General features: G+C 46.5%; 3 protein-coding genes across 5 annotated transcripts; 2 read left to right on the top strand and 1 right to left on the bottom strand.

Annotated features, from left to right (window-relative positions):
* nog3 (noggin 3) lies at positions 1-863 on the top strand. Its single transcript, XM_087845161.1, has one exon. The coding sequence runs from the start codon at positions 126-128 to the stop codon at positions 705-707; it is 582 nt and encodes a 193-aa protein (XP_087701287.1). The 5' UTR covers positions 1-125; the 3' UTR covers positions 708-863.
* A 3,922-nt stretch (positions 864-4,785) lies between these two features.
* Positions 4,786-10,787, bottom strand: LOC102797064 (chromobox protein homolog 2-like). Its single transcript, XM_006793303.3, has 5 exons — positions 10,679-10,787; positions 10,558-10,601; positions 10,139-10,204; positions 8,619-8,688; positions 4,786-8,534 (listed from the first exon to the last, which is right to left on the bottom strand). The coding sequence occupies exons 1-5, from the start codon at positions 10,742-10,744 to the stop codon at positions 7,185-7,187; spliced, it is 1,596 nt and encodes a 531-aa protein (XP_006793366.2). The 5' UTR covers positions 10,745-10,787; the 3' UTR covers positions 4,786-7,184.
* A 2,198-nt stretch (positions 10,788-12,985) lies between these two features.
* cox11 (cytochrome c oxidase assembly homolog 11 (yeast)) lies at positions 12,986-16,260 on the top strand. Of its 3 annotated transcripts, none has more exons than XM_006793301.3 (5): positions 12,986-13,350; positions 14,280-14,611; positions 14,902-15,057; positions 15,135-15,260; positions 15,530-16,260. In XM_006793301.3, exons 2-5 carry the CDS (start codon positions 14,309-14,311, stop codon positions 15,716-15,718), a joined length of 774 nt encoding a protein of 257 aa, XP_006793364.2. In that variant the 5' UTR covers positions 12,986-13,350; positions 14,280-14,308; the 3' UTR covers positions 15,719-16,260. The 3 variants fall into 3 exon arrangements, with proteins under 3 accessions (XP_006793364.2, XP_035764739.2, XP_006793363.2); XM_035908846.2 differs by having other exon boundaries at positions 12,986-13,389; XM_006793300.3 differs by having other exon boundaries at positions 12,988-13,285.
* The last annotated feature ends 790 nt before the right edge of the window (positions 16,261-17,050 follow it).

Raw genomic sequence — 17,050 nt, 5'->3', positions numbered from 1 at the left:
CGCGCGTGGAGTCCCGCGCGCCGTGGACCTGGACACGGACTGCGCGGACCCGCCTCTGCGCCCCGCGCGCTCTTAAGGTTGCTAAGGTCTTTCTGGATACCTGCGTGGGGGTGTGGCTCGTGGACATGGAGCCCTTTTCCCTCCTGGCCGTGTTTGCGCTCGTGCTCTCCGTGGGCTTTGGGACGGAGGAGGGGGCGTGCCAGCACTGCTTCCTGCTGCGGCCGGTCCCCGGGGACGGTCTGCCGGTGGAGGCTCTGCAGGAGGACCCGGACCCGGCGCTGGACCCCACGGAGCGGGACCTGAACGTCACGGAGCTGCGTGGGCTGCTGGGAGCCCGCTTCGACCCGCGCTTCATGTCCGCATCCCCGCCGCAGGAGCCCCCGGACTCCCCGGGGGTCCCGGAGCCGCCGCGCGGCCGGAAGCCGCGCCGCCGGCTGCAACAGTGGCTGTGGGCGCGTGCCGCGTGCCCGGTGCAGCACGCCTGGAGTGACCTGGGCGCGCGCTTCTGGCCGCGCTACGTGAAAGTGGGCAGCTGCTCCAACAAGCGCTCGTGCTCGGTGCCCGAGGGCATGCTGTGCACGCCCGCCAGAGCCGCGCACGTGACCCTGCTGCGGTGGCGCTGCCGGCGCAGGAACGCGCTCCGGTGCGCGTGGATCCCGGTGCAGTACCCACTCATATCTGAGTGCAAGTGCGCTTGCCCGAGCTGAGACTCTCCACTCACACCCGCATCACACCTGCACAGGTGTGACATCATCACAGGCGTGGACAGCAGAGAACTTTATTTATTCATCACGTCATCCTGTAAAATCACGTGTTTGACTTTGTCTTCAGTTCCAGAAACAGAAAAGTGTCAAATTTGTTTTTGCGAGAAATGTAAAATGTTTTCACAGCAGCCAAAACCCCGAACGCAGCGCGCGCCTGCGGGTCCACAGACCGGCGCGCGCCTGCGGGTCCACAGACCGGCGCGCGCCTGCGGGTCCACGTGGAGTCAGTCTGCTCAGGATCAGTGCAAAAGATCCAGAATCTGTTTTATGTCCTCAGAAAAGTACAGATGGGTGGAAACGAGCAGCACCGCAGGAACATTTGTCACATTCAGGCGACTTTATGTGTTTTTTCTGTTTGATTTTAAGGTGGAAAACCTGCAGATCAGGTTCCAGCTAAATGATGTAACCGAGAAAATTATTATCTTATTATCAGTGATTTATTCTTGTCATTTCTTTGGAGAAATAAACACATTTACCACAAGGTGGCAGCGTTTTAGCAGTTTTCTATCTGTGTTGTGTTTAAATGTTTGTGTTTAATAGAGACGCTGAACGTCGTTTCGGTACGAATGAGTTCAAACTAACATGAATAATGTGGGATCGTTATTTAAACCAGAGTTTCACAGACAGCAGGGAGGATGGAGGGGCGGTGGACGGCTCCGGCGGGCTCTCCTCTGCACGTATTCAGGTGGCGCGCACACCTGTGCCGCTGTTGCTGCTGAACATCTACAGATTTTCTTCATGTTCTTCCTGTAGGTTGAAGATTAATATTGAAAGATTAAATTCTATAAATCCAGCTGATTATTGTAGAAATACGTGCGCGACGTTCTCATCAGAATCACGTCACGCATTCAGCTTCGGTCTATCGTGAATATTTGATATAGTTTTATTGTTTGTTGTCTACAGACCTGAGTCTGCAAAATATTAGAAAACATCAAGTCTGAGTGGTTTACGTAGCGCAAAGACTAAACCAAGGAAATCTGTAAACATGTGAGAAACAGCATCAGTCCAGGAGCGCGCAGATCACTGAAGACCCACTGACACCATCAGTGACCCTGAGCTTTGAGACGTGCTCTTTCTCCTCGGGTGGTGCTTCATCTTGGCCCACGTGAGGAGCTCTACGGACCACAGCTAAACCACTGTGGAGAACTGAATCACATATTAAGTAAAATAAGGTCAAAATAATGTTCGTGAAACATTTCTGTCCGAAAGTGGCACAAAAACGTTTCAAATGATCAGTTGAACGTGAAAAACCTCCAACAGGAGCACGTCTGCAGCTCATCGTCCTCCCAACATGAGCTCAGTGAAACAAAGTGAAAGAATCTGCCATGTCTGACGCGTTTTCACGTAAATGATGAGCAGAGTTCACGCTGCGTCTGTGCAGCAGAGACTGGAAAACAGGCTGCAGGTGGGATGAGTGGGAGATGTCGGAGGTCACACCCACGTGCTTCAAGGGTTTCAATGCAGTGCGAGGAGACAGCCGGCATCTGTGGCCACCCACCCGGCTGCCCGGTCGCCGCCGGCGTCCCCGCCCACGCGTCATAAACCCCGGTGTTCAGAGGAGACTGCCAGGAGCCGACGCGTACACCGCAGTCCGCGCGCCGCGCTGGACTTCCTGTGGCGCAACAAACGTGTCAGTGCGTAAAACCTGTAAGCACAACATTAGTAACCAGAGACAGACGATGAGCAGCACACAAACACTCACGCTGTGGAAATATACTTTCATTTCTATATAAAAGGTCATAAACGTGCAGAGACTCTTTGTTTTAGAGTCGACACATTTTTTCCTCCATTTCTGGAATTTCCTGAATAGTTTTCCTGTTTCACAGCAGGCAGACGCTTCCTGCAGCACTTTATTCCACATCGAGTGTAGCCAAGAATATGTTTGTAGTTCCTCTACAGCAGCAGTTTACTGCGGTGAAGTGAGCCCTCACTTACAAAGTCACAGTCAAGCCAGCCGCACCGAAAATGTTGTTGCACTACTCTTACGCATATTACGGTATGGGTGGAGCCCGGCTTAGAAACGAAGTCTTTTGTGTCCTGACACTATTTCACTTCACAATCCACTCCCAGTTTTGGTTCATCTCCACTCTGCACCCTGTGATCCACAGCCAATATTACTGTATGATTCAGAGAAAATTAACAATAAAATTTACCCAGTTTACTCTACTGTACTTTTAATGTCCTCAACTTTGAGCTCAGATTACAGGAAAACTGTAAGAGGTGACGCAGATATCTCGCTGGATTCTGACTCCGGGTCAAATAAACCAGAAATGACATTTTTGACGACCAAAAAGAGACGGCCCAGGCACGAAGGACATTTGCACAGACAATACTTGAGGCCTCAGGTGTGTAATATCTTCTTCAAATGGACATATTTATTTGTGTCAAACTGATGAACACTAACATACATACATATACATATATATATATATATATATGTATATATGTATATATATATATATATATATATATATATATATATATATATATATATATATATATATATATATATATATTATGTTTTAGTATTTGACAGTGACAACAACTGTGCCATGTGTGCAACGGCAAAACCACCTAATCCAGGACCCTCCATCACTGACTGGGTATAGTGTTTTAAAAAATAGTTTTATGTTATCTACAACAAAGTATTTGACTCTGTGTCTTTAAGGATTGTAATTGATTAAAACATAGAGTTATTTACTTCATGTGTTTATGAAAGCTCATATGTTTTTGTGTACAGATCCAGTGTGATAACCGCTGGTTCCATTCTGAATGCCTGGACAAATGAAGAGCTCAGCAGTGCTCAGAGTGGAAGTGTGTGCTTTGTGTAACCTGATTCCACCTGCAGTGAAAGCTACTTGAATAATCTGCTTATAGTTGTTGTTTCTGTTTTGAGGAACACACGTGTAAAACACAATGTGTATAACATTCTTGCTTTGAGCACTTTAAGTATTTCCTTTTTGATTTTTTGGGTTGATTTGTGTGATGACAGATAAGGTTCAGCAGAGTAAACACAGTCAGGGTCTTCCAGTCAGAGGTCAGATCCTCGGGTCGTTGCTGGGTGATGCAGATGATTGCTGAAGGTCAGCTGCTGGATGTCTCACAGCAGCAGATGACAGTCTGGCTGTATTCGTGCAGGGAGACGCGTCCGTCTGCAGACACAGAGCTGCTGAAGTCTTTTTCAGGCTTTTATTCAACAATTATTATTTTTTTATTTCTAACATTTCTCATAACCCTTAATGTTATTCATGTAATATTACTTAATTTATTTATTTGATTTCTGACTAAACACAATGTGTCCAACGTTTAGAATAAATAACGCGCTCAGGTACAAATTTAATGAAAACTTCATATTTTTCATTTTCAGTTATTTGGATGCGACTGTAGCGTCAGGATTGGAAGAAACACACACAGCAGCCACGAGGGGGCAGTAGTGTGTAGCTGCCTGTGCTCCTCCATCAGTGAACCAACCGAGTCGTCAGGATAACAGCTGCATTACCAGGAGTCGGAGAGAAGCGGCGTCCTCCATCGCTGTAGGGGGGGGGTTACACCCAGCAGTTTACTCAAACATATTTTGGGAAAATTCCACCTCCCTGCTCGGCCCATAAATCACACACACACACACACACACACACACACAGCGACACATCAAGAAGAAACCGTTTCTTTATGGCTGCTGTGGCATCAACCTGACAACAGATTTGATTTCATTATTTATAGTTTCTGAAATCTCTTGAATGGTTTGCTTATTAAAATAAAAATTTACAAAAATCATTTTTAACTTTTATAATTTCAGTATTTTACTTTGTAATTGACTTTTTTTAATTATTAATCACATTCCCTGTTAATAATTATTATTAGATCACAATTAAGGCGGTTTTTTAAATTCTAATATTTATTCATGGTGTTTTATTTAAATCTTTTTAATATTGTTTTGAAAAATATTTTAATTATAATTTATTCATTTTAAATGTTTAAAATATTTTCTTTTTTATTTCAAACATATTTTTAAAACAATCAGTCTATTAATATGTAATTTTATTTACAGGTTAATTCATTTTTAACACAAGAAAAATCAATTCTGCGTTCATCACATTATTACAGGAGCTGATTTATTAACAGTGCTTTGTCTCAGTTGGACGCTCCGTCCATGTGACCTGATGATGTCACTGGTGTGACATCACGTGACCTACGTATGACCTGCAAACTTCCTGTTAACTGCATTCATTTAAAACTTTTCCTGGTCATCAACCCGTCAGCGAGCACCTGCATCCACTTCGCTCTCTGCGCAGCGCTGCCACCTGGTGGTGAAACACGGCAGCGCACAGACAGTTTCAGGTGCTTCTGGTTTATTTCCGGCTACAGGTGCGTGACGCCAAAATGAGCACCGCATAGATCATTACATATCACATGAAAAACATATTTACAAATATAAATTAACACATATTTCACCTCCAAAAGACACGGCGATGGTTTCAAATGGTACAAAACTGCTAAATATATATATGTACATATATAGAAGTGATTATGGGATGTCTCATGAGCTTATACTGCACGTAGTGCAAGAAACACTGTCGATACCACACTGAGAACGAGACACATTCGTAAGAGCTTTGGTCCAGAGAGAACTGAAAGACGACGGATGGAGGAAACTTTTAAACATGCTGCCCTGGAAGAAGCCGCGTACGTCCAACAAACACAAACATCCTACTGGAGCTAATCCTGCCAGCGGCGGGCCAACAGTCCTGCTGTGAGGGGGAACCTGAGGCGCTGTCTACGTCCACCTGTGCGTCCAGACCCCGTTTAGACACCGATCAGAGCTGCAGAGGAGGCGAGCACACAAAGCCTCCTGGAGGACCCAGAATAGTCGGACTGTGCTGGAAGCGGCGTAGCACCAAAACGCATCCGAGACGCGACCCGAGACGCTTCAGCGATGTGAGAAAAACCGAGCGGACGGTTTCCATCATCTTTTATTGGGCGACTGAACAAAAAGTATTTTCGGACGAGAAACAAACCAACTCATAGGGGCGTGGTTTCACGTCGCGCCAAGCGACCGCCGACACCTCGGAGCCGCTGTGACAGTCCGAGGGTCAGTGACAGCAGCTGTGGATGTGGGCGGCGTGTCGCGCAGAAACAATCGGATCAATAATTCTGTCTTTCAGGGTTTTTTGGCTGGTCTGTGTGGAAGCTTGAGCTGATCAGGAAGCTCCGAGGAGGACGTCACTTCCTTTTTAAGCAGAGGGTGCAGAAGCCTGCGCCAACCTTCTAGCCAATGAAATCAATGTGTTGATGTCATCCTCGTCATATTTACGACATCATCAAAGCCTCATCCTGACTTTGGTTTGGTCTCAGCTGCGTTGGGCCTGACCTACGTTCATACCTGAACACCTTCCTGACAAACACCTGACGCTCTGTGTTTAAGACAGAGAAACCAGAGGTGAGCCGGAGTGTTTATATGCAGACAATGAGCCGCTGTTTGTTTGCTCGCCCTGAGCATGCTCAGTACGAAACTTTAAACTGCGAGGACGACCCTGCAGGAACACACAGACTTTCCCTCCATGATGGCAGCAATCAGCTGTTCATTAGTGTGGAGTCAAACTGTGCTGCAAATCTTTTTAGAACTTTGTAAAGAAATGTTGTGTTTGTGCATCTATAGATGAGACTTTGTGTGTCTAAAAGTATTTACACAGGTTACACATTTTTTTGTTAAGGTTGCAGATCCGGAGCGTAAACCTCTCCACTCCCTCACTCTGTCACTTTCATCTTACAGGTACAAATTTTGACCCAATTTTTCTTCCTTCCAGCTGATTGGTCAATGTGTGAATCACAAATGTAACAATCCAATCAGAGAACAGATGGTTTGGCTGTCAGAGTGCAGCTTGACTGAGCTTCAGGTCCTGGAAGGGTGATACATTTTAAAGGAGGAGGACAAATTCTCATCTTTAGATACAAAAACGTTTTCACATAGTTTAGTTTAAAACTGTGTTTGTCGATCAGACGACTCAATATTTCTGAGCTTAATCTGAGCCCCGACATTAGCGCCCCCTCCTGGCAGCCGTAGTGTATTCTATCTCAGAGGAAGGGAACATTTTGTTATATTGACTTTTTTTAATACATTTTCCGTCCTAACAGGAAGGTAGGAAGGTCTAAAAAGGTATGAAAGTCGCCTGACCTCTGACCCTGTGAAGGTGACCTGTTTGCGGGTTAAAGGTCGGCGGACTGCAGCCTGATCACAGGTGTGAACGGGGTCTGAACGTCAGGGTTCCTACGACTGTGAGGAGCTTCCTGCTCGATCTCTCCACCGTGTTTTTGTGTCTTGGAACCGAAGGGTCGCCTGGAGGCGCCGGGAATGACTGAGTGTTGGATTTCCAGAGAGGTGTAGGAACCCTGAGCTGTTTTGGGAGGCGAGCGGACGCCGGCTCAGTGGTTCCGGGAGCTGAAGAAGCCCACGCTGGTTGGCGACTCCTTCACCGTCACCGTGATGAAGTTGGCTGTGACGTCTGTGACGAACACGTGTTCCAGGAGGCTCCGCGCCGGCCTCCAGTCCGTCTCCGTGTCAGAGTCGGTGGCGTTGTTGCCGCGGCTGGGTCTGCTGTTGCTAGGAAACAGAGCGTCTTCCGTCTCTGACTCGCTGGTGCTAGTCTCGTCGGAGTCGCCGGTGCTGAGCTCGTTCAGGTTCCTGTTCTGAGAGCCGAGCGCGTGTTTACGGCCGTCCTGCCTCACGCCACTACTCCCTCGAGCAGCGCCACCACCCGTCAGTTTGTCCTTGCCCTGCTCTGGAGCTCCGCCTCCAGCGCGAGCATCTTTCGCTCCTCCTTTTACGACCATCCCACTGCCACTACTCCGTGGGTTCGCTCTCGCTACCGCCACCCCGCTAGCGTTGCTTCCTTGAAGGCCGCTCGTGGGCGGCAGTTTGCCGACGCTCTGCAGGTTAAGGGCGCGGAGGCTCAGCGCCTGGCTGGCTCTGTCTCGGGGCGACGGCGATGCTGACGATGGCGGTTTGGACAAACTCGTGCTCAGATGCTTGTGTGGAGCCACCCCGCTCTGACCACCGCTGCCATCCTGCCTCCTCTGAGCCAGCAGGGGGCGCTGCACCACTGCGCCTCCTCCAAAGCTGCTGTGCAGTCCCAGCGACCCAGAGGCTCCGCCCTGCTTCAGAGGCGTCACCTTAAAGCCGTCCCCTCTGCCGATCTCCGGGACGGAGCGCTTCAGCTCTGACAGAGAGTTCTTATTCTGTGCGGTGGGCGTGGCTTTGTTTTGGGAGGTGGAGCCGGAGGACAGGGAGGAGGTTGCGAGCGAGCGATTGGTCCAAATGCAGCCGAGCCCACCGGGTTTGGAGGCCTGGGAGAAGGAGGCGGAGGAGGTCTGGGAGGCGGAGCCGGCCTCCTCTCTGGAGCTCCGGCTCAGGCCGGTGTAGGTGAAGCTGGCCGGCTGTAGCGGCTTCTTCACGCTGGCCCGCGGCTCGTCTCTGGGCAGCTGGTGGTGGCGTGGACCGGGTGGAGACGGCGGCGGGGGAGGGCGGCTCTTTGCCTGCCTCAGAGCCCTCAGGTCGGGGTGCAGCGGCTTCCTCCCTCGCTTCTTCTTTCGGGGGGTGTCGGGTTTGGCGAGCAGGATCTGAGGCCTCTTCTGAGGGACGGGGTGGACGCGGGGGGCGGGCTTCACCTTCTTTGTGTGCTCTTCATCCTCTGAGGAAGACGAGGAGGCGGTTGATGACAGGCCAGAGGAAGAGGAGGACGAGGAGCGGTCGTCCTTCGTGACGGTGGGCGCCGGCTGCAGAACACAAACAGAACGGGATGAGCAAGAGGGGTCAGAGGTCATGAGACAGAATCAGGAGGCGGGGTCAGCGTGTTTCACCTGAATCTTTCGAGGTCGTCCTCTCGGCCTCTTTCCCTTCTTCTGAAACAGAAGCTCGCGCTCCTGCTCTCTGGAACAGATCGAGACAAACTTTATTTAAACACGCAGACAGGAAGTGCAAACATTCAACACGTCGTCTTTTGTAAAAACAAGCGTGAACTGACGCGCGTCACATTTGACAAACATCTGTCAGTTTGTTCTTTGATTCTGCTGCTTTCCAGTCATTAAAATCAGAAATATGAAATTAAATAGTTACATGTTTATATATTTATATTCAGTCAGAGGGGGAGGGGCCACAGACCTGGGCGCCTGCTCACCCATCGATATGAAATTACATATCGAATATATATTTATTACATGTCCACATAATATAATTATTAAATTGTAATTTTATTATTAAATACATTCAATATACATCATTCTCTTATAATATTTGTTATTATTACTATTAGTGTTTAATACATATTAATTCTTTTATATATTATTTACATATATTTCTGTTTGAATACTAGAATAATAATTTATTAACATATAATATGTAACATATTTAAAATACATAACATATAATAACATCCATCCATCTGCTTCTCCTTTTCAGGGGCGCTGGAGCCTATCCCAGCTGTCATAGGGCGAGAGGCGGGTCCATCCTGGACAGGTCGCCAGTCTGTCGCAGGGCCAACACACAGACAACCAATCGCTCTCACGTTCACACCTATGGGCAATTTGGATTAATCAATTAACCTGTCCCCACTAACTGCATATCTTTGGACTGTGGGAGGAAGCCGGAGTACCCGGGGAGAACGCGCAAACACGGGGAGAACGCGCAAACACGGGGAGAACATGCAAACTCCACACAGAGACACCTTCTTGCTGTGCAGCAACAGTGCTAACCACCGTGCTGCAGAATATAATAACATATTTCTATATTTTTAATAATAAATTAAATGTATTAATTACATTATATAAACATGTAAAGTATGTAATAAACATATTTTTAGTCTTTTAATCATTTATTATTTATTGACGCCATCATTAACTTTTTAAAATATATATCTATACATTTATCTTACTGTGACAGTAAAGTTTACTTATAATGAAATGTATTATTTCATTAATTACATTTATTTAATATGTAATTAATTCATATGTATATTAGAGACAAAACACATTTTTATATTATTTTTTAAATCTTTTTGATACTAACAATAGACTTTTTATTTCAGTAATTATAACTATCAGTAAAATTAAATATATAATTTATAAACTCTGATATGACGTGTTTATATTTTTATAAATGTTAAATAATATTAAATAAATTTTGTTACTCTACAACCTTTCTTAACAAAGTTACTTTTAACTGCTTATTTAAATTATGATTAAAAACATTACAAATATTAAGGTGTTTAACTGAACGAGCGGCTGGGAGGAGCTCCCTGACTGCGCCCTGACTTCAGGTGAGCTTCCACGCAGGTGTTCGTGGAGCACACCTGCGTTTACCTGCAGTCTGGGGACAAACTGACCTCTTGTGAAAGGCTGCCAGCAGCCGGGGGTCCAGAATGTTCTCCTCGGGCTCCCAGCTGTTGTGCCTGAAAACACGACAAACATTTCACATTCAGGACGGACACGAGCGGGTTTTCTGTGTGGAGCCATCACGGAGGCCCACGCACAGCTGCCAGCGTTATCCACAAATACAAAACATGTCAGCAAATCAACATCAGGCTGCTCGGTGGCGCAGGACCGGCCGAGCCTCAGCCGCTGCGGCCCTGGAGCTGGACGTGTCCGCCGGCAGGCCGTGGATCGACGCCGGGCGCCGATGGGTCGGTACCGGCCGTGCTTCTCCCCCCGTGTGCCGCGGTAGGAGCCCCGGTGGCGGCGCGAACCGAGCCGCGGCCCGGCTTTGTTATGACCGTTAGCTGTTAGCAGCTAGCGAGCTACTTACTTGGAGGACCATCCTCTCCACTTCACCAGGTACTCGAACTTTCCCTGCGGAGACAGAACAGTCACAGCGGGCCGGGCCGAGCGGAACCACACCACACCCGGGCCACCGGCGCTGAGCTTACCTTCCTGGGCCGCTTACTGAGGATACACTCCGCGTCAAACACCTGGCCGACGGTGACCCCCTCCATGGCTGCAGCTCCCCGCACTACCAGCGCGTTTCTTCCTGCCGGCCACCGTACTTCCCCTCACAGCGTCAGCGACCGGAGCCAGGCTAGCCGGTGAATCGGCCTCCAGATTACTACTACTAATAAAGATAGCATTATAATTATAATATACTGTAATAATTTATATTATTGTTGTATATATTTAAGAGCGCTAATTAGAAAATACAAATACATATGAACATAAAAGTATATTTACATTTTTGTACATAATAAAAACACAGAAATGTAGATGAACATGTGCTTTTAACCTGGTGTAACCTGCAGCGGCTGAAAGGAGAGAAAAACTCAGAGGTTTCAAGAATGACTTTCTAACATCTTAAACTTCAAGCATCATTTCAGCTCAGAGAAAACAGCTGCGTTTCTCCTGATCCCCTGACGCATCATTAATGTGTAAATTCAGGATCCACTCCTGCCCCCTGCTACACCAGTTAGCGGCTACAAACCAGCTGATCCTGATGGGAGAAGCAGGAAATGCAAACATGTACAGGCAGAGGTGGAGCCTGTACATGTTTGCAATTTAGTTCAATGTCATTTTCCATCAGTGAAAGTAAACGTGTGAGGGAGCAGAGCTGCAGCTGCGTCCTCTTTGTCTCTGAAAGAAGATTCAGCCGAGTCCATCAGGTTTCTCTGAGCAGCAGTGCAGCTGATCGCTCTGTTCATCACAGTCACATTGGCTCAATAGAAATGTGCTCATACAGCCACAGATCCACTGTAGAAACATGGAGCTGCTGTTTAAAGGGTCTATGTGGCACTGCTCAGGACTTTGGAATAAACCTCTGGGTGTCCACAAGTACCTCCTATCTCATGTTCCTAACCTGCTTTCCTTGACCTCGATGAAAACACTGAGGTCAAGGAAAAGTTGGTAGGAGATATGATAAGGACGACTAGAAGACTAGAAAACGCTGATATTACTTAAACGGGTTAGGACACATGTTCCAACGTGCCGGTGTTTTATGGAGGTCAAACCAAACAAAAACCTAACAAAGAGGCTCAGAGTCCGTTTGTGAGTAAAAATTGTGAGCAGAGGTATTTTTGTAGCTGGCGTTACAGCCTGTGTGTTTGTAGGAGTTTCACTTTCAGGAGGACATTTAAATGAGTCATACAAAAATTTATTTGTATGACATTAAGTTTACAGCCAACTGCACAAAACCTATACCTGTTGTAGTTATGATATTTGCTGCTAGGAGAGTTTATTTTCAGGAGCGGTGTCATCAGAACAAATCATAATCAGCTCAAAGCTGTTATCATAGTGTTCAAACTAAAACAATCCATTTTCATGACTGCTGATCAAATTCAGGGTGCCAGATGAAACTGGGCGAGAGGCGGGTACACCCTGGACAGGTCCGACTGTGCCATTTGAGCACACACTAATAAAAAACTTCGCAATGCAAAAGACTACTTTTACAATTTTTTTTATAATATTAAATTCAATTAAATTTTATTCATACAGCTCAAATCACAACAACAGTCGCTTCATATTGTAAGGTAGACCCTAAAAAAATACATACAGAGAACAACTCAACATTCATAGTGCTTTGGTGACAGTGGGAAGGAAAAACTCCCTTTTAACAGGAAGAAACCTCCAGCAGAACCAGGCTCAGGGAGGGGCGGGGCCATCTGCTGTGATTGGTTGGGGTGAGAGAAGGAAGACAGGATAAAGACATGCTGTGGAAGAGAGACAGAGGTTAATAACAGATATGATTCAATGCAGAGAGGTCTGTTAACACATAGTGAGTGAAGAAGAAACACCCAGTGCATCATGGGAATCCTCCAGCAGCCTACGTCTATTGCTGCATAACTAAGAGAGGATTTAACAGGATTTAACTTAATTTAACTTAGGTTAAATTAAGTTAAATATTAAATTATTAAATTAAGTTATTTATTTCACTTAAATAACAGGCACTTTAAGTTATTTAAGCCAGAGAGTCGATCAACAGGAAGGAAAATATTATACTGAGACCTCAGTGTGGTCTCTGGACTGTCGCGCTGGGAAATGGAAATGAGTACAGCGCTAGTGCAGGTCTGTCAGGCTTTAAATATCAGGGGTGATTTCAGACAGAAGGAGCACAGCAAGAGTGAAAGAGATAGTTTAGAGATTGTTGGAGGCCAAGCTGAAGATGTTCCTAATTTGCATATTTTGGCTGTTTTCCTTAAAATCACATTTTAAATGTCAAATCTAGTTTATTTCTGTCTAATTTTCTCTTTTGTTCTTTAAAAATATTTATTTATTTATTAACTTATATATATTTTAGGTGCTTTTAATGAAAACCAATTAACTACAAACGACTCCTGTTATTCGGGTATTTTTACAGTGAAGTTTGTGTTAAACAACATTTCTCAGCGGATAAATTCAGTCACGTGATCCGTTACCCTGCGGAACTCCGCCGGCGGAACGCTTCGCTTGTTGCTAGGGGGCGGAGCGGACCACATTGTGTGTTACACCGAAGTGTTTCCGGAATCATGTTTGGTAACTGAGCAGAGGTGAATGCCGAAGAAACTCCACAGGTAACTAAACCATGAAGCTCCCACTGAGCGTCTGTAGTTAGTCCACAGTTAGAGTTTAACAACAGGTGAGTGAGCCGCGTGACGTGTGCAGTCAGCCGCTGCAGGTAGGTGTGTGTGTCAGGTGTCGTGTTTGCTGTCAGATCGCTTTATTTAAAATCAGATTTATTGAGTGCAGATCTGTGAAGCCGATGATCCCCGATAACGTTTCTGCTCTTTGTGGTTAAATCAGCGTCAAACCTCCAACTAAAAGTCGTTACATTCAGACTGGGCTCTGTTTTACGACGCGGACTCACACAGCAAAAGATCAGAGACACGTTTTCATGATTATCAGTGTCCGTGGAAATATTCGGCAAAGGATGCTTTTGAAAGGCTGAATAAAAGCAGAAAAAATCTGTTTCCTGTTGCGATGATCGGCTGGAAGAGAAGGTCATCGATACTTTCGACTCGGTTACGTTTAAGGAGTCGATGCTTGTCAAGTGTCACATTGGCCGAATTGAAGAGTGACTGTTTCTCTCGCAGGATGTGTATTTATTAAATATGTGTTTATTTTTACATTTGTTTGTAAGACAAGTGTCTTAAAAGTGAACCTTTTGTAAATGTAGTTTGGGGGTCAGTGCACTGCTTCCACACTAACACAGTGTGTAATGTGCGGAATTAAAGGGTCACTTTTAAAAATGTGGAAAAGCTGTTTGATAAACTTTTAGCACATAAAGAACTTTTGTTACCGGGCAAAGTTTCTAAATGTGCACATTTCTGAAGCAGAGTGCAGGTGAATATAAAATAACAGCTCAGTTTACAGACTGTGATGTGTCAACATAAAGTCACCAACATTCAAATTATTCTGTGAATAATAGTCGGTGCAGTTTGGCGTGGTGGCGTAAAATCGTGTAGTTTTTGAATGGAGTTTGGTTCATTGTGGTTTTCACCTGACGAGTTAAACATGTGGAGAACGTCTTCCTGTTTATTCCACACTAACACTCTGATTGTCGTGCAGGTGAGTCTCAGGTGTGACTGACTGCAGCCATGTTGCTGCCTCTGCTGCTGCAGCCGCCCCTCTGCCTTCCTCAGGCCTCGGTGGTATTAACGCGATGCGTCCGGACGCTTCGCTGTGGCGCTCCGAGGGGGCTGCGCTCTCAGGCTAAGAACTTCCTGTGGCGGTGGCGTCCTCAGCGCCTCCACAGTCGGGGGCGGAGCAGGAAGACCCAGAGTCAGGAGGAGGAGTGGAGGAACAGGAACAAGACTGCGCTGACCTACATCGCCGCAGCCGGCGTGGGAATGATCGGCCTGGCATACGCCGCAGTGCCGCTGTATCGACTCTACTGCCAGGTGAGCGCGTGCACACACACACACACACGCACGCGCACACGCGCACGCACACACACGCGCACACACACACACACACACGCGCGCACACACGCGCGCACGCACACACGCGCGCACACACACGCACACGCACACACACGCACACGCGCACACACACGCACACACACGCACACACACGCACACACGCACGCACGCACACACACGCGCACACACGCACACACACGCGCACACACGCGCACACACACACACACAGCTGCTGAGAGCTCGTTTGAACGCTCAGCTTCTGTCGCCAGGCAACAGGGCTCGGCGGCACGGCGGTGGCCGGACACGACGTGGAGCAGGTGGCGACGATGACGCCGGTGAAGGAGCGCGTCATCAAGGTGACGTTCAACGCCGACACGCACGCCAGCATGCAGTGGAACTTCAGGCCGCAGCAGACGGAGATCTTCGTAAGACTTCGCACTTTGTCTCCATCCTTCATCACTTCCTCCTCCTCCTCTTCCTCACGCACACGCTCTGTCCTCAGGTGGTTCCCGGGGAGACGGCGCTGGCGTTCTACAGAGCCAAGAACCCCACAGACAAACCGATCATCGGCATCTCCACCTACAACGTGGTGCCCTTTGACGCCGGACAGTACTTCAACAAGATCCAGGTAATCAATAATCAGTCACATGATCAATCACAACACTCGCCACACTGGACAGGTGAGCAGGAGGTTGAGAGGCGGGGCACACCTGGACAGGTGGCCTGTGTGTCGCACACACACACTAGATTCACACCTGCATGGATGTGTTTGGACTGTGGGAGCGAGCCCTACACGGAGACGCTCCGAGTCGGCGCGTAAAGCCGTGGCGTTGGCGGGTGATCCGAGCTGGTCGCTATCACACGTGTGACACGTGATCTCTGCTCGTGTGTCTGCAGTGTTTCTGCTTCGAGGAGCAGCGCCTGAACCCTCACGAGGAGGTGGACATGCCCGTCTTCTTCTACATCGACCCCGAGTTCGACAACGACCCGCGGATGGCGCGAGTGGACACCATCACGCTGTCCTACACCTTCTTCGAGGCCAAAGAGGGTCAGATGCTTCCTCTGCCCGGATACAGCTACAGCTGAGCGAGGGCTCCGCCTTTCTCCAAGGAAACAAAGGAAAAAACTGTTCGGATAATCGAGACTCTTCACTCTGTCGGACGTCGCGTTAAAAGTCTGATCATCAAACGTCCCGACGGAGGAGCTCTGTGCGCCGGAGGGTCGAAGCATTTCCAGGAAGTTGCAACATGAAAATGTACAAGGAAAACATTTCTGTCAAAAATAAGAATCACAGATGTTGGAGAAACATTAATTGTACATGATAAAAAACAAAAAGAAATAAAACATTTACAAGTGTAAAAAAGTGTGAAAAATATGAAAAGTTATAAAAAAGAAAAACCAGAAGAGATCAAAGAAAATCAAATTTATGGAAAAACTTTAAACCTGAAACAAACACGTGAAACTTACCTTCATGTGTTCATTAACAGATGCACCACTAATCTTTATTATTCTGATGATATTTATTAATTTATTTCTTACTCTTTGTTTTCCTGGTTTGTGTCCCACATCCTGTTTACCAAAGTTTCCTTTCAGCTCTTCATCAGTTCTCGAACATTTAGGGAACATTTAGGGAAGAAGAAGTGAAGTAAATGAAGTGAAGAAGAGTAGAAGTGCTTGTGCACATATACACATTTAAACCTGTAACGATATAAATATTTAATAAATGTGGTTGGAAATGAAGTCAAATTAAAGCGTCGTGGTGAATATATGCAGTACGGCTTCACTTTTACTCTTCTGTGTATCTAACACGTTGTCCTGTTTTTACTTTTGTTATTTAAAGATGACTGAGAGTTTCACAGCTGAGTATTCTCGCAGGATGTTTCCTGTCAGTCGAATCAAGTAAAAACATGCACAGTTTGAACACCAGGGGGCAGCAGAGGAAGAGACCTGCTCAGAGGTCTTTTTACTGCTTTGTGTCAGACTGAACTTACATTTAACTGCAGAACAAAAGAGTTGATTTCACTTTATGTACGTTCAAAGAAGATGCTCTGACACGTCTAAGCTTTGATATATTTTAGGACCTGATAAAAATCGTCTGGTTGTTAAATTATGCAAATACAGCCTGGGATCAACAACAGATGAATTATTTATCATCTAACATTTATTTAACTAAAACTGCAGCAGCAGTGTGAGTTAAACAGACTCCACCCAGCAGCAGCTTCAGAGCGTGAAACTGCACTCAAGGATTTTAAACTGATGCCTGCATGAAGTGAAGTCATTTATTCACCACAAGAACATACAATCAACAACCTGAGAAAACTCGAACTAAATTAAAGAATTTAATAAAACTTTTTCTAGTGCAAAGAAAAATTTGTTGCTAACCAGTTAAAACTAAACAAAGAAAAAATATTTATTCTA

Source organism: Neolamprologus brichardi, chromosome 8 (genome assembly GCF_056152115.1).
Source record: "Neolamprologus brichardi isolate AB-2024 chromosome 8, ASM5615211v1, whole genome shotgun sequence".
NCBI classification, from domain to species: domain Eukaryota; kingdom Metazoa; phylum Chordata; class Actinopteri; order Cichliformes; family Cichlidae; genus Neolamprologus; species Neolamprologus brichardi.
Note: the sequence above shows the minus strand (reverse complement) of the source record. Positions and strands in the feature narration are given on the sequence as shown.